Raw genomic sequence first — 22293 nt, 5'->3', positions numbered from 1 at the left:
GAATCGAATACTGCATTATCTTTAGTTACATTGCTAATATTTATTTATGGAAAAACAGTGGAGAAATATCGCTGTTGCTTCGTATAAATGAAGCGGACATACCTGAGTGGCCGCGATCTAATCCTGTTTACATAAAGTAAACCTGCTCCCAAGCAGGTTTACGCTTACGGATCTGTTGCTATGGCAGCAAGTCCCGGATGAGCTTCGGAGAACTGAACGATCCAAGATCACGCGAAATCGTCAACAATCAAATCCGGCTAACTTACTTAGCGAGGTACGAAGAACGGACCCCCGGGCTGCACGGCTGCAAAAACAAATACACATGTGCGCCTTGGCACTTGTGCTGTACGTAACTGACGCTACTTCTAAACGGAACGCAGCCTTCCTACGTCGGACAGCTAATAACAGGAATCAAACGCGCGGTCCACCCTAGTCCACAGCAACCACCATAGCAACCGCCTAGCATGTCTTTAAAATCATATTCTTTATTCATAAATATCAAAAACGTGAAATGATTTGCAAAGCGTGAAAGTGTTACAGCTGCAGAGAGCTATGGCGGTATCTTTGGAAGCTGTTTACATAGCTAATAATATACGATGTAACCATGGACACAGTCAGTCACGTGAGCTAGCGGTGCATGTTTACTACAGTGAATAAGGTGATTGTGTGCACAGCGTCCACACGCTGCAGAGGGTAAAGACATTACTTCAATATTGTTTTATATTTATATATATTTGCCTTCTGTTGACCATCACCTCAGGTTCACCATTAAGGTTTCAGCATACAGATGCACACTGTCTAAATGTGAACACGTTCAAAAAACTCATGTCTCAGAAATAAGCACAGCTGTTCATGTTTGTCATTATAGTTTTATTTGTAAGAAAATTGTGAACTTGATATTGTGTATCAAATCAAAGAACATTTGACAAGTCTGAGTCATTTCTTTGCCCTATGAGAGCTGGAATAAATATATATCCTGACAGTTACAGTTGAAACAGCAGAGACAGGTAGAAATGGGATCGGACTAATCTTTGCTTAGTCAGATACCTCCTGTGTTCAGTCCATCATATTAAAAAACAAACAATAGCACGATCCGTGTGATTTTGCATCCATTTCCAAATTGTAGTCAAGCAGCCCAGTCTCATAAATAGGTAACAGAAATGTCTCTAATGTAGACGTGTACAGTGTAGCGTAAGCATTAAAAGATCATAAAGGAAACACTAACATTTATGTGAAACTAATTGTAATAAAAAATGAACAGGTGCTTCATAGATTTAAAAAGAAAGAATCTGAAAACAACACTTTTTTTGGTCTAAGTGGTCAAAGTAGAAAACAGAACTGATGTTCAAGAACAAACCGTAGCTGCACTGATATTACACATCTCCATTGTTGTGGTGAACAATATTGCATTTAAAACCACATGCAGTGTGTGACCATGACTGTCCACTGAGACCATGAACGCCACTTCGCTGAAGTCTTCTCCTTCTTCTTCTTCTTGCCATCAGAATGGAAGCAGACAGAGCACGAGCTGCTTTGATCTACTGAAAGGAAAAAGCAGAACATCTGAGCTGAAACCATTCAGATAGAAACAATCATTCAATGCAGTCTCTCAGGTAGCTTAGCCTGTTACAACTGTTGATACAAGCTAAATATAGTTAAAACACAGTGTCAGGGAACTCCAGTGTGGGAACTAGCGGCTTTAGGTTTGTAGTCATTTAATTCATCCATTTAATTCAGGAGGAAGAAATGTCAGGTTGGTGCAGGCTGGTTACATCCATTGTCTTTAACCAAATGACTTGGTTCACTTCATGTCTGGGCTGTATGTGGGGTTATATCATGTTATTTGGGCAGGAGTACCTGTCCCCTGTTAGACTTAGAAAGTTTCTCCATAAGCAGAGCTTCTAAGTCTTATAGCTTCTAGCACATCTGTAGCTGTGCGGGGGGGGGGGGGGAGTGTCTGCCATGACTAGATGAATAACAATGATCTGGGATACATAAATTTCATAATGCATGCAGACATCTCTATCAATTAAACCTGGCCTGAGGGCTGCCATTTTTTACATTCAGTTATTTCTCTTAGAAATGTTGGATCTAAATAATGAATGTGTTACAGTTAAACTGAACTGGTCAGTGTAAATGGCTCATTGGGACACAGAAACCTTTAAATTAAATACCATCACCTGACATCGAGTGTCAAACAATATCAAAGCTGTAAAAGCTGTTTACAGTCAGAATTTATAAAAACTATGATTGTAAATAAATTCAAACTAGTGAGCTTTTCTCTTTGTGCTGAATATCAACACTGTGATTTCTTAGACAGTAAGCTTTACATCAACACAGTTGTAGAAGCCGTCACTCCAAATGTCTTTTGATAACAAGAAAAAAAATACCTTTTCAGTCCACGACCTGAAGTTCTTCTCCAAACATCTTCTGCCATCGGCTTTGTCTGCTGGTTTGAAGACAATAAACCACAAAAAGATGATTTAGTCACTTTGTCTGCATCATGCAGCTCGACTGTGTCATGTAACGATGTTGAATAGCCGCTGTTATCCCTCTGCTGTGTCAGTAGGATTGTACTGTACAGCATCTCATTCATATGTGAGGAATGCTAATGTAACAGGATAACAGACGTCTGGTCTTACATCATTAAAATATAAGGAGCAGGAGATATTTAGATATTTTTATATTTATATTATATTTTATAGCTGACAGATATTACTAAATAGATAGAATTTACTAAATAACTGGATGAACATGAAAAATATGTCCATAATCACAAATGACCATGAGAGCCAGTAGAATTAATTCAACTAGACACTCAAAAGACGTCCTTAAATGCTCTTTAAGTGACAGAACAAACAAACAAACAGTTAATCGCTTACTTGAGATGAAATCTGCTCAGCTACTTTGAAAACAGCTTCTAACTGGTTCCTCCTTTAACAGGATGACTTCTCAGGGGTAAGGCCATCATGCAGTCCAGCAACCTTTACAGTTCTGCTTTGATTCACCAGGAACTATTAGGGAAACCTTTCAGCGCCTCCTGTGAAAGACACAGGAATAAACACACAAACATTTATTAACATGTTCCACAGTCTTCCAGTTCGATTTTCTCATCCTGTGGACAACAACGTACAGAGATGCAGGTTTATTGTTAACTTTTGTAAGGTTTCTTTACTGAACATATCCAGCTGCAGCTCCACTGTGATCCTGAACTGGATAAGCACTTAAGAAAATGTGTCAATAAATACATCAGCTTACTATATTTATCCAAACAGACGCGACCAATAATGCTTCACTGAGTTAGACTTTAACAGTCTCTTCTATGTAAGAATGTCTCGTGCTGATGGACCTGCAAACTTGACAACAAAGGATTTGCAGACTACATGTAGCTGTCCTCTATGTCAGCTAACACATTTACATTCATGTCACACTTATTTCTGCTTTCCCATTTTTAGCATTATTACTTACATTTTGATTGGATACCTTGAGTTTGTAAATGATCAGATTACATAATTGGGATACAATTCAATACAATTCATGTATCCAATTCAAGGTCGTGGGAGGATGAAGCCTATCCCAGCTGATACAGGACAAAGACAGGCTGCCAGTTTATCGCAGGGCTAAGACAATACGTGTAACAGAAAATCCACTTAGATGTTTGATATTTCTAATAATAATCATAATTATGACTATTATTTAAAGGTTTCTTTATAAATACATTTTGATTTTTTTATAACCCCTAGAACCTGAGCTGTTTCAGATTCTGACCTCTGACCTCAGTGACCAGGCTGTGTCCTCACTGCAGCTCCCTCTTGGAAGTACGTCTGCTTCTTGTCTTCCCCCGGTGATGACCGCCTGCCCTTAATATCACGTACTGTACCTGAGGAACAAAACAGGACAAACACTTGCCTTCATTTAAGAAGTACATTCATACAGAGATAATCTATGGAAACACACTGGTTCACCCTTTGGGAGGAATCAGTTCCTGTGAAACATTTCTGTAAATCAACATCGTGGAGAATGAATGAAATGAGTTCTTCAGGTGACTCAGCAGATCCACACTGACAAATGAAACTTCTGTGGAAGAAGAATCTGGATTTTTGGATTTCCAATCCAGTTCTGATTTAAAGTATTAAGGATTAAGCAACAGTGCTCATCTTTGCTCTTCTGAAATCTGTGTTAAGCAACAACAAACATAAATTAGTACCAAAAATACACCTGAGTAGAAGCTTTACACACCACCAGCAGCCATAATGCTAAATTTTAATCTTCAAATGTTTCTGAGCGTCTTCAACCTGCTTTTAACACAGAAAAGTCCCACAGTCAATGCAGCCTGACTCAGTCCTACATGTTTAGCACACACAGAGACACAGAGGGACTGTTTAAGGTTTAGTGTTAACCTGAGTCACTGATCATTTACAGTATTACAGAGTCTGGCAGTCTTTGCATGATGTCCACGTCACTGTAAGTTTCTAGCTGACTCTCAGGTGTGACAGGTGTGCCAGCAGGAAAGAGTAATAATAACCTGCATCCTGAGGTTTGTCCTGCAGGATTAAACAGTAACAGCTTTACTACAATATAAGCTAACGTTTACACCGTAACTTTAAGCTAGCACCATAAAGACGGTAAAACACGTAATAATATCTACAAATGCATCTTAAAGCTGTTATATTAGCACTCGGTGTATTACTAACATAACCACATTAACATTATTGACACTCGCTGACTTTTAATAGTCATTCTATAAATGCTGTCCGGTTAAATGGTCTTACCTGTAACACTGCTGTATCCACCGGATTCCAGCCAGAGTGGATTCTGGAGTCTTCCCACGCTCCTGTTAGTGATCCTCCATCTGGATGGATGATGCCAACCTTCTGAACAATCTAGCAGGTGGAGATGGTCCATATCTATGGGACTGATTTCTGCTAATAACGCCCATTGTATGGACTGATAACAGCCGAAGCGGGTGAATAAAGTCACCCAGTCGCTAGCTGTGCCATTACCCAGCATACATCACTCCCTCCATAAATGCAATAAACGATACAAAAGTAATAGCCTATAATTAATTTATCTGCTGTATCTGCTGTTTCTCATATATTGTGTTCAGTACACGTCACTACAATGTGATTTCGGAAATATATAAATATACGGACAACAGGCTCTTCCGCGGCAATCTCTTGTCGTCAATAAACAACGTTTAGGGAGCTCTATAGTATTCAATAAGAGGACCCTGCATGTCAATTCTCGACGCGAGGGAGGTACCCTGCGCGTCGATAAGTGAAGCAGAGGGAGCCTGACCATGCGTCACACATTTGACGAGTTGGGACTGAGAACGTGTTGCACAATAATATAGGCCATCAAGGTGTTGACCGCACAGTGTCTTTGATACGTGAACGTTTCTTTTGGCCACACATGCAGGCAGACATCGAGCATTATGTGACCAACGTTAGTTCCTGTGTAAAGCAGAAAAAGCCCAGCCATGAAACAAGAGCCCCTTTAACAAACATTGTAACTGTGCAGCCCTTTGAGCTGGTGTGCATAGACTTCCTCCATCTTGAAAAATGCAAAGGCCGTTATGAATATATTCTAGTGATAACTGACCACTTCACGTTTTGCGCAAGCTTATGCCACCACCTCAAAGTCAGGCAAAACTGCTGCAAACCTGATATTCAATGACTATGCCCTAAAGTTTGGCTTCCCCTGTCGCATTCACCATGACCAAGGAGGTGAATTTGAAAATCAGCTATTCAGTCAGCTCAAGAAACTCTGTAGCATGCCCGGTTCCAGGACAACACCCTATCACCCAATGGGGAACGGTCAAGTTGAACGTATGAACAGGACATTGTTGCAAATGCTTAGAACACTAACTGAAACACAAAAGTCAAACTGGAAGGAATCTATCAATAAGCTAATGTATGCATATAACTGCACACGTTGTGAAGTCACTGGCTACTCCCCATTTTACCTACTGTTTGGACGGTCACCCAGGCTACCAGTAGATATGCTCTTTGGACTGAACTCAGACACAGATTTTAGTGACCACAGAGACTATGCTGAAAAATGGAGAAAGGGCATGGAACAAGCATGCTTTATAGCAAACGAGAATGAAGAAAGCTGCTGAAAAGAGCAAAAGACACTATGACACAAAAGTAAGGAGTTCTGTGTTACAACCTGGTGAGAGAGTTCTGGTCAAAAACCTGACACCAGGAGGAGGCCCAGGGAAACTGAGAGACTATTGGGAGGACACTGTTCACACTGTATATATACAGTTTAGTGCCCAGCAACATGGTTTATAAAATAAATCATATGTTTGTAGTTGCTGTCCTGTGAGGACCACCTATCTCTGAAAAAAGGGTGAGCTCACAAATACAGGCCTTCATTTTGATTTTTTAAAGCACATTATATAAGTTAATAATTAAAAAAATCAGCTGAATTAAAGGCTTAAGCAAACACTTTAACTGTTAATATCTACAGGGGGAATAAAAATAAAAGTTATTAACAGCTTTTTCATACTCCATCTTCTCTCCATCCCACATGTTAGCCAAAGTAGGTGCAAAGAGGAAACTCATATTAGTAAGTGATCTCAGAACAGTGAAAGGTCAGTCAGTGGTAGCTTGTGTCACATGCTGGTCTCTAATCAGTTTATAGTCAAAGACCGGTGGTTTATCCACAATGCGTATGCACAAACCATCAGAAAAACCTCCTGACCTCTCATCTTGCCCACTAAAGTAATTGCTAACGGGATACTGACACACCTTCAAAACAGCGAGGGTTGCATTCTCTTATGAAATTGAAACAAGCGCAGCAGACTGTAGCTAACTGTGGCCACAAGAAGGCAGCAGTGTAAAGGCTAGATGCACAAATTATTGACATGCGAGGATAGACTATTTTTTAGATATTTTCCTGCTACGTCACTGCTGCAATCCACAACCTAACCAACTGTCTATGTTCATCATGTGCTCAAACAATGGTGTGATGTTTGATATAATAGCCTGCTCTTGGTCCTGTGCTAGACTTTTGACTTTCCAAAACAGTGTATGCTTGAATCATTGTGGTAAATAAAAATAGACAAAATGATTGTGATTGCAAGGTCAAGCACATTTAACACACAGACTTAGACACAATCACCAGCTGGATGACAATGACGCTGCCTTCTGCAGAAACCCTTTGAACTGTGAGTATTTGGTGTCTGGGTATGTAAATTCTGGGTCACTTCCTTCAGTTTCCCCAGAAACGCCCAGTTGAAGAATTCACTGCTGGTCTGGACATAGGCTGGTTTGACTACTGAGGCTAGCTGGTGTCACTCATCAAATGCTATTAATTCTGATGATGATTTAGTGTCAGATTGTAACATACTGCTACTGAAGCTGTATCTAAATAAAGTGCTGTATTTGATTTCAGCTTAACAACCAGTGTAACAAAATCCTTTAAATACAAACCGTGTAATCAAAGAAAAACCACAAAGTGAAGTTACTGTTTCAGATCTCTCTGACTGTAGAAAATAAAATGTCAGCCTTTGTTGTCACAGTCAGTATTTGCTATGCAAATGATAAACTTTATTTAAAATATGGCACACACATTGAAAAACTGACGCGTGTCTGTCTTATAAAGGAGCGTAAGGGTTAACAAGTGTGTGTGTGTCTTGACCAAGGGCGCACAAGGTTTGCTTTGACTGGTCTGTCTTGTTAGTTGATGCATGAATGAAAAGGTCCAAGTAAAGGCTGGCGCCGGCCTGGTTCAGCATGAAGATCTTTCTGTTGTCATAGCCACAGTTTCTTAGCACTCAGAAGTCAGGCAGGAGATACAGAAGAGGATGAGGATGAATAAAAAATGGAGACACATGCTTGGGTAGATGGAAGGGGAGATGAGCGAAAGGAAGAAGATGAGACACAAAAGTGAGCCGCGGCTGAAAAGCTGTCATTTCTGAGAGCAATACTTCCAGAAACACACTGTGGAAGAAGCAAAGAAGGAACACGTGGTTATAAATCAGTCTGAAGAAATGCTGGTGAAAAAGCTGTGACAACACCTCAAAGAGTAATGATAAATTCATGCACATTAAAAATTGCATTCACACACATAATTATGCACTCCAGTCCCCAATAATTGCTGCTCTGCAAATTTGCTGCATTAATCAAAGCTGAATGAAAACAGCTTGGCTTAACCCTTGTATGGTGTTTGGGTCTGTGAGGCCGTTGCCCCTTTAGGCAGTATATACCATCAAAACCTGCAAAATATGGTATAAAGATATGTACACTTGATTAGAACTGATTTTATTTTTTTTTATAACATTTTATTGACAAAAAACGAGAAGCACATTAATTCATAAATGTGATCGAACAAAGGTTAAAGGAAAAAATTAACCATGTTTGCTGTTCACATGGCTCGTAATTGGGATAAAGTAAACATCTGTTGAGTAATTTAACATAAAATTGTTTGATAGTGTTAAGCCAAAGCCAAAACTCTAGCGGGTCCACCAGACCCATGAACACTGGCTGAGTAACAAAAATACGAACACCATACAAGGGTTAATAAATAAATAGGTTTGACCTGTTTATTATTATGGTCTGTCAACCAAATACACCACCTGTCAGAAGATATATACAAACTTTCCTCACCTCTTTTGTTGGACTTCTTGGTCTGTGGTGGGAAGGACTTCCTAAAGTTTCGACCAGTCAGGCTTGGGATGATGTCTGCACTGGCTTTGGATGCAGTGCTGTCAAGTAGTACTGGGCACGCAGTGGTGGGATTCACCGCTCCTTCAGCAGCAGTGCGCTTCCATCACAATGGTAACAAAAAGATTAAACTGGCTGTCAGCAATCAAAGCACGAGTTATCAACTGGATACTTTCCTTCTACCCCTTTTAGGAATGCAACCACACAAACATCATTGGCTTTTTTATACTCCTATATGTGGAAATTGTTACATAGTGGCTTTGCTTGGATTTCCAGACATCCTCATTTCTGCACCTTGTCACACTCTGTGTTTCATTTCATCCTTTGGTCAAAGTTCTTTATTGCTGGATTTAAGAAGTCATGTTCAAAATGCAACCAGCACTTCATTAGAACTGCCCACTTTTGGGACAAAGACCAGTGTTTTGAATTAAACTAAACAACAAGCCATTTTTCTCTTCAGATAGACTATTAACCTGCATGCAACCAAAGACTACTCAAGCAAGTGAATAATGAAGGGAGTACAAAAATTCTCATTTCTTGTCAACCGATTCATGTATCTGTTTTCTTTATGCAGTTATTTTGCATGTTTCTAATCTTACTGACCACTTAAACCGCTTCAGAATGCGGGCCCTACTTAGTGACATTTATTCATACATTCATGCAGCACTTTCTTTAACTCAGATCTTTAGACTTTGGGTCTAACTTACCACTTTATCTTTTCCCCCAGAATTTCTGCTGCTTACTGTAATGAAAAACAAAACAAAAATGTCAGGAAAGCAGTGGTCACTTCTTGGTTTAGGCTAAGCCTGTAAATACTGTGCAGTCCTGAATCTCTCCAGACGTTACCTAAGGAGCTGCATGTTTGAATTAGTCTGATGTGATGTTAAATAGTCGTAAGTACAAAGTGTTTGGAAATGAACTAGTATTTTTCTAGTACTCAAAGAAGTACTCAAAGAACTTTAAAAAACATATTCACAAATGCATATTATTTCATTCTGATGGAGACATCAAGGTACATAGGGAGGGGCAGGTGATTAACTGATGCTCTGATTAGTAGCAGATCCACTGAGCTGCATCACTGGAGTCAATATGTGCAGGTAACTGTCATTCACAGTCAGCAAGTGGGCATGATGTGTATGCAGACTCTACTCAGGCAGACCCTCAGTTTAAACAAAACAGGTGTTTCCAGCCATGAGACTCTCTCCTCCTTCGTGCTGTGATAAAGGCCAATGGCAGAAAATATCCCAGATACAGTGTCTTAATGTGGGAGAGATATTCTTTATGTTGAGACCTTTCTCTTGGCGTTTTCTTTCTGCTAATGCTGGAACCTTAAAGAGTAATAAATTTTATATTACAATGAAGAATGAAATGAATAAAAAAGTTAAAAGAAGAGTGGTATTACCTCGTGGCATGATGGTAAGCTGTGAGCTCCGGGTTCTGTTAAATGCCCGGTGAAATTCCTCCAGGGCTGAGACCATCTTCTGCAGCTTGGCTTGTGTACCAGCACCAGCTGTGTTGCTGTTGACTCTTGGTTGCTTGGACTTGGTATCTGCAATAGTTCTTGTAGCACTTTGGTCAGTGGTTTGTGCTGTACCATCATGTTGAGCTGCTGTGCTTTTGAGGAGCCAGTGCTTCAGGTATTGGTTTGAATTGAATGCTAAGGTCTTCTGTGGAACAGCTGAGACATGAAAAAGACTACGAAGGGAACGTGGTTGTTTCACAAAGCCTACAAAACAAATAACAATAAAGTGATTAGGCTGACTTTTCCATGAAGAGCGTGCACAGAAGCACAAGAAGCTGCTATTAGGTTCCATCCATCATACACCTTCTTTTGAAATGATTGATGCAAAGACCATGGCTGAAGACTCAATGACTTTTTAAAAACTGTGATGTGCTTTAAATGAAAGCACAGTTTTTTAAACACAAACAAACCTTTAACCATTAACTCTTCAAGAATAAGGAAATGCCAGCTATGAGAATTAGGCAGTCTTGCATTATTAACATGTTTTTTTTACCTCTTTCATCAGCTGCTGCTTCCACTTGCATCCCTAGAATCATCAGAACGAGCAGGACTAACGCCATCCCCATCAAAACTGCTGCTCTGTTTAGCAATGTGGCTTTAGTTGAAAAAGAAAAAAAAGATGATGCTCAGGCCTGCAGTCTATATGAATTTACTTTTTCTCAAAGTTTCAAACTTGGACTAGGAATCTTTTTCCCACAGTGTTTTTGTTCTACAAGTTCTCAGTCTGTATTGTTTCTCCTGATGCTCAAATTATCCAAAAAATGAGCTCTGGAGATTTTTTGGGTTCTTTCAGTGACTTGTCTTTGGAGATTCTGTCGTTTCCAGTTTACTCAAAGAGATAATCAGCGTTATCTTCAGGTGTGATACAGTACCTAAATTGGTATTTGTCAATTAAATCTCCACAACTTCTCTAAAAAAATCTACACTTCAGCATCAGTTTCATCTGTGAAACAGAGAAAGTTTTTCTTTTCATAATCCATGGATGCACCTCTCAAAGAAGGCTTGTCAAGAGTGTGTTGCTTTTTCGGACACAGTCAACGTACCTCGCTTTTATAATCCTTGGTTTGTCCCAGAGCATCAGGCTTATTTCTCAGCATCAACCAATGACTGACCTGAAAGGCCATCTAGCCCAGCCCTTCCTCCTCAATGGGTCGGTGACATTTGGAGAGTTTGGCGGCAAGCTTTGTGTGTTTGGTGTCAGCTGTATTGTTTTGTGAATCTGGTGTCTGTGTGTGTGTGCTTAGGCTTGTGTTTAATATGTGTGTCTTGTGTATGTGGACATGGCTGTATAAGCAGTGATAAGGTAGTTCTTAATATGTTTGCTCAGGGGCCACAGAAAAAGAAAAGAATTCTGACGCATGAGGGCTTGGAGCCTCCGACTGCGCGCACACACACACACACACACACACACACACACACACACACACACACACACACACACACAAGAATACACTAGACACACACACACACACACATACAAATGAACTATGAAAACAAGTGTGGGATGCACATCAAAGTGCACATGAAGGCTGGGAATTCATGTCCAAAAAGGGCTTTTCAGTTGTTGTTCATTGGAATGGCTAAACCTTCAGACAGAAAGCTGACACCTTAGTGACAGCTACAAATATACACCCATAAACCTCATTAATCCGTGTGATGGTGGAAGGACACGATGGGGGGAAATATTGAACTTTGCAAAGAGATAGAATGATAAGAAGGGTGAGAGAGACCAAGAGAGAGACAGGGAGAGTTGCTGGGTGAAAAGAATTTAGTTTAAAAACATTCACTCATTGTCTCAATCTTTCTGCCTAGCTTTGACATTAACACGCTGTGTGTGTCCACATGTGACAGAGACAAAAAGTGAATGAGTTTGAAAGTTTAAGGGAAATATAAAAGGAATGCTTTCTTCTTCCAGTTTCTGTAGAAGCCTTTAGTTTCTCCTCTTATAGACACTTACAGGATGCGTGTTTGCACATTTTTTCATTCATTTCATTCTTTAAAAATCAAAACAAAAACGGGAATATCAGAATCTGACTATATTACTTTCTAGTAAGTTTTCATGCAGTTTTTCAGCTGGTGAAAGTCTCTGGCAATTAATAACCATGACATAGTAGAAGATAGTAGTAGCTTGATTTTTTCCCCTTTGTGTCTTTCTCTCTTGCTCTCGCTCTGTTTTGAGATTTCAGGTACTCTGAGACAGGCTCACAAAGGTGCTATAGATGAGATATAAAAATGGAGCCTTGATGTTAAGATGTGAAAGTCAACACATATGACCCACTGCAATTTGAAGCAGCCAATGAAACAAAAATACGTTACACTGGATAGGTAGAGGTGAGATTCAAACCTACTACTAATGATGACTAGTTACTGATACCCAGGATGGTACCAAAACTCAACCAATAGTCATGTCCCATAATCTGCTTCAGTGTAATTTTGGTACCTGGTTTTGAATAGTATACAAGACCCAACTGTGCAGAGGCACCACCCACCCATTCTCCATTTATAATGTGAGGAGAGTGGACCTGTCCCTGCCCTTCAAGTCCATGATAAGTTCTTTTGTTTCAAGGACATTCAGTTTCAGGTTATTTTCTGAGCACCTGTATGCTGTCTCATCACCATCAGAGATGAGCCCAACCACAGCGGTGTCATCGGGATACTAGACGATGATGTTGGTTGGGTAAATTGGTGTAGAGTCATAGGCCTACAGGGCGTACAGTAGGGGGCTGAGAACGCAGCCCTGAGAAAAGAAGTGAACACAAGAGTGTGTATTGATGTCATCATTCATTTCCCTTCATGATAGTCTGTGTTTAAGGGCACAACATGTGTTTCAGCTGTGGCTTTCCATTGTGGACAGCAGGATATGCCCCTTCCTCTTGCCTCACCACTCCCAGTAAGTCTCCCCTGGTTCCTTGTAGTTCGTCTTCTGAAACCAGCCATGCTTTTGGAATGAGGAAACTCTGCTTGTTTAATTAAGGATAATATTAGATTTACCATCACTTGTAAAACCAAAACCAGTTTTTCTGTAGAACTGGGAAATTACAGTTATTCCAGCATGTTATAAATAAATTAACATGTTTGTAGGTACCTGGCTGTTGGATCACAATAGCTGGATCTTGTTCTGTGTGTGTCCTGTGCCTTTAAGAGTCTCTGCAGGTCCTTCCTGATTGGAGAGCTGGCGGCTGCTGATTGGTTCCATGGTAAATGGCCTGTATTTGTATAGCGCTTTACTTAGTCCCTAAGGACCCCAAAGCGCTTTACACTACATTCAGCCATTCACACACTGGTGATGGCAGCTACATTGTAGCCACAGCCACCCTGGGGCGCACTGACAGAGGTGAGGCTGCCGGACACTGGTGCCACCGGGCCCTCTGACCACCACCAGTAGGCAACGGGTGAAGTGTCTTGCTCAAGGACACAACGACCGAGACTGTTCAAGCCGGGGCTCGAAGCGGCAACTTTCCGATTACAAGACGAATTGCCAACTCTTGAGCCATGATTGGCCATTCCATCCTCAAGTGGCTGTTTTAAAAACTCTCTCTGGCAGTTGTCCCTCGGCAGCAACTGACAGCAGCAGCAGACCCATCCTTGGCCTCCAAACCAATTGTTGAGAAACCTTTGTGTGTGTTTTTTCTGAGAATTACTGAGCTTTGTATATAGTGTGCACATACGTTTCACTTGTAAATAGGCACTGAAGCAGAAGGGGTGAACTGCCTTATTATTTTCTGTACTTGTCAAGAGATTTATTCTAAAAGACACTTCTTCAGCTGAGAGTCTAAGAGTGAAGACACACACGCTGCAGTTTTTACTTGCAAGGGCGATCACAGAACGCTCACACCAGAGTGGGGGCCCTGTGATGTGCGCTCTGTTCTTGCACTTGTCTTTATTTATACACAAGAAAAGTAATACAATAATGAATACATTTGTTTAGTGGAATGTGTGTGTGTGTGTGTGTGTGTGTGTGTGTGTGTGTGTGTGTGTGTGTGTGTGTGAAGCAGCTCCTTTTCCTTGTAGGGAGTCAGAACTGCTTGTTCAGCTCTGTACTATCGCTGTGAGAACTGATAAAAGAGAAAAGAACAAGTAACAACAGTCTAAGACATCAAAAAGGTTATTATGCAGTATTCTTATGGAACGCCAGGACTGCCATAATGAATTACTTAAATACACCATTAAATAATTAATTAAATGTGGCAATAATTAATTAAAATGGGAATTAATTAATTAAATAAATAGTTATGACACATGTAATTAATTAATTATTGACACATTTAATTAATTATTTATGTATTTCACATTTTAATTAATTATTGACACATTTAATTAATTATTTAATGATATATTTATTTATTTCATTTTGGCAGTCCTGGCGCATGGCTCTCATCATGAATTAATTGTGTGGAAGCCCGCAAGGGCTTCCACACTATTGAGTTCCTGTTTCTCTTTATTGTGTGGATGCTTTAAGGCATCCACACTATTGAGTTCCTGTTTATCTTTATTATTCTTTATCTTTATTATTATCCTACTTTATTGTGTGGATGCTTTATGCATCCACACTATTGAGTTCCTGTTTCTCTTTATTGTGTGGATGCTTTAAGGCATCCACACTATTGTTTTCCTGTTTCTCTTTATTCTTTATTATTATTGTGTGGATGCCCTAAAAGGGCTTCCACACTATTGTTTTCCTGTTTCTCTTTATTCTTTATTGTGTGGATGCCCTAAAGGGCTTCCACACTATTGAGATCCTGTTTCTCTTTCTTCTTTATTATTATTCTTCAAGTTGCTTCTTCCACGTTTTTTTGCCGTTTAACTACTGCCTCAGTTTTCAGCCGATTTTCTCCGTTCAAACTCTATACTGTTCTGCTCTTTCTGCTAATGTTTGCTATGACTTTTGGTGTTTATTACTGTTATACTTTTTAAAATATTACACTTTTTCCTTTAATTTGTCCCATTGAAATGAATGGAAATCTTCAGAAATTCTGCTAAAACTTGCTTGTTTTTGAAACTTAACTACTTTGTCATACTTTCACCTAGAAACTCCATTCAAACTTTAAAATGTTCTCAGACTATTGGGCTATTGCTGTGTGATTCAGCTTTTTCAGATCTTCTACCGTTTTAATTTTATACCTCTTTAAGTTTTCAGTTGCAAAATTGGGATTTTTCAGAAAATACATGCGTTGTTATGGTTGCTATGCAATTAACTCAGAGTGTGCACTCGTCCTTTCTGAATTTTCTCTTCATGTCTGAACGACTTCTTGCTACTCGCTCAATTTCCACTTAACCCCACAAATTATACATCAAAACGTACGTATTTTTGCTGGCTTTCAGAAAATGTCACCATCATTGTTGTGGGACTTATAGATTTTTGCAAATCTCCTCAGAGTAACATAAAGTCTCAAAACTCTCCATAGAAACTCAATGGAGAGTTTCTTCAAAATCAGCGCTGGAATTCTCTAATGAGAGGCATTTTCAAATCGTCATATCTCCTTAACGAAACAAAGTTGAGACATGAGGCTTGTGCCCATATATCTTCAGACATCCCTGATGCTCACAATTCAAGAATTTTTTCCCACCTATTACCGTTTTGAGATGAGTTACACTTGTTTGAGGGTAGGAAATTCGTGCCTTGCTCAGATCTCTTCAGATTTCAAACTCTGGAAATGAGGCACTTTTTTCTCTCGTCATATCTTTTTGATGGATTTCAACAGAGACCTGAAAATTTCCATGACTGTTCACCAAAGCCTGCTGTTTCTTTACGGTGAAAGAATGATTTTGATGCTCCATATAGATTTAGAGTTACAAAACGTTGTTTGAGGGCAAGTCAAGGCAGTTTTGCTTTGCCTCTACTCAGTTACAGTGTGTTACAAGTCATATATCTTCAATAATTTATATTTTTTCTCTGAATTATGAAGACCTGCAGATTCCCCATCTCTTCTGAACAAAACGGTGTCAGAATGACCGTTCTAGCTCCTACGGTTAGGAAATTATGGCCATTTGTTCGAGGGGAATCCTTAATGTGAGAAATACACTGAAGAAAACCCATAGCTCTCTGTGTCTGTGTGTGTAAGTGCTGATTACAGCAGGTGCAGCTAATTTAGCTGACCTAGATATACCAAGCCCAGACTCTCAACAGCCCCTGTACACTTTGCTCTCTGTGTATGCGTGTGTGAGTATCAATATTTCTCCCATGTTAAAGTATTACTCCTCCATAATAGTATTTGTGCTAAATCAAAGTACTTCTACTACATCTTAGTACTTCTGCTCAATCATAGTATTTCTGCTAAATCATAGTATTTTTGAAAAATCATGGTGTTTGTGCCAAATCATGGTTTTGGGGCAAAACCATAATATTTATTTTATGTTATAGTATTACTACTAAGTGGAGGAATGTGTGTTATGTTATAGTATATTTGCTGAATATAGTATATCTGCCAAATCATAGTATTTATCCCAAATCATAGTGTTTATGCAAAATTACAGTATTTCTGCTAAAAAGCAGAAATAGTACCTTTAGCAGAAATTTGTGTCAAAAGATATTATTTATGTTAAAACATAGTATTTCTGCTAAATCATAGTATTTCTGCCAAATCATAGTATTTGTACTTATTCATAGTACTTGTGCCAAATCATAGTATTTGTACCCAATCATAGTATTTCTGCAATATGATCGTATTTGTGCCAAATCATGGTATCTTTTTGCCAAATCATGGTATTTGTGCCAAATCATGTTATTTGTGCCCAGTTAAAATTTCTGTTATATTATAGTGTTACTACTAAGTCGTAGAATTTCTGTTATGTTATAGTATATCTGCTGATTATAGTATATGTGCCAAATAATAGTATTTATAGCAAATCATAGTATTACTGCCCAAATATTTCTTGTAGTATTTGTAGTAGTAGTTGTTGTAGTATTTGTGCAAAAACATAGAATTTCTGCAAAATCATAGTATATCTGTTATGTTATAGTATTACTACTAAGGCATAGTATTCCTACCAAATCATAGTATTCCAAATCATAGTATTACTGCAATTCCATAGTATTTGAGCGAAATCGTAGTATTTGTGCAAAACCATACTATGTCTGCAAAATCACATTATATCTGCTATGTTATAGTATTACTACTAAGGCATAGTATTTCTACCAAATCATAGTATTCCTTCAAAATCATAGTATCACTGCAATTTCATAGTATTGGAGCGAAATTGTAGTATTTGTACTAAATCATGGTACTTGTACCAAATCATAGTATTTTTGCAAATCATATTATTTGAACCAAAACATTGTATTTGTAATGAAGTCATAGTATTTCTTCTAAATCATAGTATTTCACCCAAATCTCAGTAGTTGTGCTAAAACCCAGTATTATTGCCAAATCGTAGTATTTGTACTAAATCATGGTACTTGTACCAAATCATAGTATTTTTGCAAATCATATTATTTGAACCAAAACATTGTATTTGTAATGAAGTCATAGTATTTCTTCTAAATCATAGTATTTCACCCAAATCTCAGTAGTTGTGCTAAAACCCAGTATTATTGCCAAATCGTAGTATTTGTACTGAAACATAGTATTTGTGCCAATAAGAGTATTTGTACTAAATCATAGTACTTGTGCCAAATCATAGTATTTCTGCCATATTGTGCTAGTTGTGCAAAAACATAGACTGTCTGCAAAATCATAGTATATCTGTTATGTTATAGTATTACTACTAAGTCACAGTATTTCTGCCAATTCGTAGTATTTGTACTAAATCATACTACTCGTGCCAAATCATAGTATTGAAATCAAAATATAGTATTTGTACCAAAGCATTGTATTTGTACGAAGTTCAGTATTTCTGCCAAATCATAGAATTACTGCAATTTCATAGTATTTTGAGGAATCCCTTTTGTTATAGTATTACTTCTAAGTCATAGTATTTCTGCTTTGTCATAGTATTTGTACTGAAACATAGTATTTCTGCCAAATCATAGTATTACTTCTAAGTCATAGTATTTGAGTGAAATTACAGTGTTTCTGCAAAACATTGTATTTCTGCAAAATCATAGTATTTCTCTCATCTTAAAGTACTCAATTATTGTATTTGTGCCAAAGTTTAGTATTTCTGCCAAATGATATTATCTCTGCTAAATCATAGTGTCTGCCAAATCATAGTATTTGTGCCAAATTATGGGATTTTGCCAAAACATGGTACTTGTCTTGAAATTATAGTATTTGTGCCCAATTAATATTTCTGTTATGTTATAGTATTACTACTAAGTCGTAGAATTTCTGTTATGTTCTGCCAAATCATAGTATTACGGCTATTTCAAAGTATTTGAGTGAAATTACAGTGTTTCTGCAAAAACATTGTATTTCTGCTAAATCATAGTATTTCTGTTATCTTAAAGTACTTGCACTCAATTATAGTATTTGTGCCAAAGTTTAGTATTTCTGCCAAATCATATTATCTCTGCTAAATCATAGTGTCTGCCAAATCATAATATTTGTGCCTAAGCGAGCATTTGTACCAAAACATAGTATTGCTGCTATATCATAGTATTTGAGCCAAATCATAGTATATGTCCTAAAACATAGTATTTCTGCCAAATCATAGTATTTGTCCTAAAGCATAGTATTTCCACAAAATCACAGCATTTCTGCTATGTTATAGTATTTGTGCTTGTAGAAAAACCTGTGTTAGTGTGAGCTACATTACCCAGCAGCCTCTGAGCAGTGAGGGAATTCATGGGACTTCTGAGCTAGATGGTCTTCCTTTGTTCCTGGGCTAACGATTGAGGAGAGAGCTGCTGGGAAGGGGGGCAAATAGCCCATCCTGTATTTGTTGGGGATGGTGTGTGTCACATAAACGTGAGTTAATGTTCCATGCTTAAGATGTTTACCCTGCTACTTGTGTGTATTGGTTTTAGTTACCTTTAGCGTATGTGCTAGTTAGCGATAGCTATGGCAGCACAGTTATTTGATTATTTTGGGCTTGTTCCTGCTTTGTTTGTTCCCCTGCAAATTTATGTGAATTTGTACACTGTAATATTGCTGTATTACGTAGTGGCTAAGTAGGAGGCTGACTGTTACTAAGTGCATCAGTGTACATAGGTCATCTCTTGTGTTGGAGTGCCCTCTTGTGGCGCCTTTTGGGTAGTGCCTTAGTAAAGCGTGAACACTGCAAAGAAGTGGTATCAGACTGGTTTGTAGTGGAGGAATTTGTTGCCAGTTTCTTTCATCTTTAATCCGTATTCATGTTGTAATGTAGTAACTTTTGTGGCGTAAATACCACAATATGGCAGAAATACCATGTTTTGGCACAAATACTTTGATTTGGTATACTTTAGCTTCTTCACCCCTTTTCAGCAAAATTTTCATCTTTTTCACCCCTTTTCAGCACAAATTCCAGCTTTTTGGCGGTTTTCAGAAAAAAAACTCTTTTCAGCAGAAACTCTGCTGATTCACCTCTTTTCAGCGCAACGCGTTCTGCTTCTTTGCCTCTTTTCTGCAGAAATTCTGCTGATTCACCTCTTTTCTGCAAAATTTTCATCCTTTTGCCTCTTATCAGCACAGTTCTCAGCAGCTTCTGATAATTTCAGCACAATTGTCAGTCTATCTACCTCTCTTTTTGTGAGAATGAGTTTGGCTCAGTGAGATGAGTAGCTGCCTTGAGACCAGGAGGTTCGAGGGGAATCCTGAATGTGAATGTGAGAAATACACTGCAGAAAACTTATACCTCTCTCTGTGTCTGTGTGTGTAAGGGCTGATTACAGCAGGTGCAGCTAATTTAACTGACCTAGATATACCAAGCCCAGACTCTTAACAGCCACAGTTCCCTTTAGGCTCTGTGTATGTGTATGTTTGTGTGTCTGTATCAATATTTCTCCCATGTTAAAGTATTACTCCTCCATAATAGTATTTCTGTTAAATCAAAGTACTTCTACTACATCTTAGTATTTCTGCTAAATCATACTATTTTGGCCAAATCATGGTATTTGTGCCAAAGCATAGTATTTCCACAAAATAACAGTATTTCTGCTATGTTATATTATTACTGCTCATAGTATTTCTGCAAAATCTTGGTATTTGTTCCAAAGCATAGTATTTCTGCCAAATCACAATATAACTGCAAAATAAAGGTTTTTTTTTTAGACAAATCATAGTGTTTGTGCTAAATCCTAGTAATTCTGCTCAATCATAGAATTTCTGCTATGCTGAAGTGCTTTTTGCTAGATTACAGAATTTCTGCTAAGTCAAAGTATTTCATGTAAATCATAGTATTTATACCAAGTCCCAGTGTTTCTGCCAAATCATAAATCATAAATAATGTGGCGTGTTGGGGAACAGCTAGTTCTCTCCCATCATGCCTTGGGACATGTGCTGCATTTTAGATGTTCTTGTTTCATTGTTTATGGTTACGTTACTTTTAACTGTTGTCTTCAATGTTGTGTTTATACTACGGTACAAAGTCACTGACAGTTATTGTTTTATAGGAAGAATGCAGTACCATAGGTGAGTTCTGTTATGCTGTTATTGACCCTTGAAGCACATTGTGGCACAAGCAAGTATGTTCAATAAAAACTCCCCTACCAGCTTGGGGTGGAAATACAGGCTCAATCTCTCCCTGTGAGCTTCTTTGCAAGATTAATCTGCATGCCACAATAATTTTAATAAAGCAAAGTTAAGATGAGAGGCTTGTGCCAATTCATCTTCAGACACTGCTGACACTCACGGTTGGAGCAGTTTTTACTGTCGAGCCATAAATTATGTTTGTTTTCAAACTCTTGAGCCATAAATTACGTTTGTTTTCAAACTCTTAAAATGAAGCCGCTTTTCTTCTCTCGTCATATCTCCGCGACGGAGGTACAAAGAGCTATCGCAGTCAAAGTTCATGAAATTCTGCTGATTCACCCAGTAAAGGAATTGTGCTTCTATCCCACCTAGTTTTTGAGTTACACGACATTTTGTAACTCCAGAAAGCGGGCTTTACGCCTCTCACCGCGATCTAATTCTGACTGCTCATCTCCCTGTTTTCCAGGCACTGGCTCTCTTTGCCGGTGGCGCATTTGGTAATGACACGGGTCTGCAGCCCAAAGGTCGTGGGTTCAATTCCACCTTGGTCCACATGGTTTTTTTTTCACTACAAATTTATATACTATCACAGACCTGTAATTTATATTGCTAATTTATTACAATTCTGCAAAGTTTTATGATGTTAGCAGTTTGTCTAATACGGACCTCAGATTCTTGTTAACGCTCCATGGCAGAAATACATACAAGTACACAGCCTGATGAAGCAGACAGAAGCAGTACCTCTGATTGCAGAAAGTATTACTACTCCATAATAGTATTTCTGTTAAATCAAAGTACTTCTACTACATCTTAGTACTTCTGCTCAATCATAGTATTTCTGCTAAATCATAGTATTTTGCCAAATCATGGTTTTTGTGCCAAAACATAACATTTCTGTTAAGCTATAGTATTACTAATAAGTGGAGGAATTTCTGTCATGTTATAGTATATGTGCTGATTACAGTATATCTGCCAAATCATAGTATTTATCCCGAATCATAGTATTTTACAGTATTTCTGCTAAAAAGCAGAACTAGTACCTTTTAGCAGAAATTTCTGTCAAAAGATATTAGTTATGTTAAAACATAGTATTTCTGCTAAATCATAGTGCTTGTGCCTATTCATAGTATTTGTACCCAATCATAGTATTTCTGCCATATCATCGTATTTGTGCCAAATCATGGTATTTGTGCCAAATTAGAGTATTTGTGCCCAATTAAAATTTCTGTTATGTTATAGTATTACTACTAAGCCATAGCATTTCTACCAAATCATAGTATTACTGCAAATTCATAGTATTTGAGCGAAATCGTAGTATTTGTGAAAAAACATACTATGTCTGCAAAATCACAGTATATCTGTTATGTTATAGTATTACTACTAAGGCATAGTATTTCTGCAAATAAGAGTATTTGTATTAAATCATAGTAGTTGTGCCAAATCACAGTATTTCAGCCACATTGTGCTAGTTGTGCAAAAACATAGACTGTCTGCAAAATCATAGTATATCTGTTATGTTATAGTATTACTACTAAGGCATAGTATTTCT

At 38.3% G+C, this 22293-nt stretch overlaps 1 protein-coding gene and 1 long non-coding RNA gene across 4 annotated transcripts; both read right to left on the bottom strand.

Moving 5' to 3' along the window:
* Positions 1-860: 860 nt before the first annotated feature.
* On the bottom strand, positions 861-4830 carry LOC120436470. Of its 3 annotated transcripts, none has more exons than XR_005610466.1 (5): positions 4773-4830; positions 3769-3880; positions 2883-3040; positions 2391-2446; positions 861-1541 (listed from the first exon to the last, which is right to left on the bottom strand). It is a non-coding gene; the product is annotated as an uncharacterized LOC120436470 (long non-coding RNA). The 3 variants fall into 3 exon arrangements; XR_005610467.1 differs by lacking the exon at positions 4773-4830 and adding an exon at positions 3966-4053; XR_005610465.1 differs by lacking the exon at positions 4773-4830 and having other exon boundaries at positions 3769-3949.
* Positions 4831-7639: 2809 nt separating this feature from the next.
* On the bottom strand, positions 7640-10784 carry urp2 (urotensin II-related peptide). Its single transcript, XM_039607487.1, has 5 exons — positions 10688-10784; positions 10075-10398; positions 9380-9414; positions 8616-8772; positions 7640-7949 (listed from the first exon to the last, which is right to left on the bottom strand). Exons 1-5 carry the CDS (start codon positions 10758-10760, stop codon positions 7918-7920), a joined length of 621 nt encoding a protein of 206 aa, XP_039463421.1. The 5' UTR covers positions 10761-10784; the 3' UTR covers positions 7640-7917.
* Positions 10785-22293: the final 11509 nt, after the last annotated feature.

This window comes from Oreochromis aureus, linkage group 23 (assembly GCF_013358895.1).
Source record: "Oreochromis aureus strain Israel breed Guangdong linkage group 23, ZZ_aureus, whole genome shotgun sequence".
Classification (NCBI taxonomy): domain Eukaryota; kingdom Metazoa; phylum Chordata; class Actinopteri; order Cichliformes; family Cichlidae; genus Oreochromis; species Oreochromis aureus.
The sequence above is the reverse complement of the archived record's forward strand: the minus strand, read 5'-3'. Positions and strand labels throughout refer to the sequence as shown.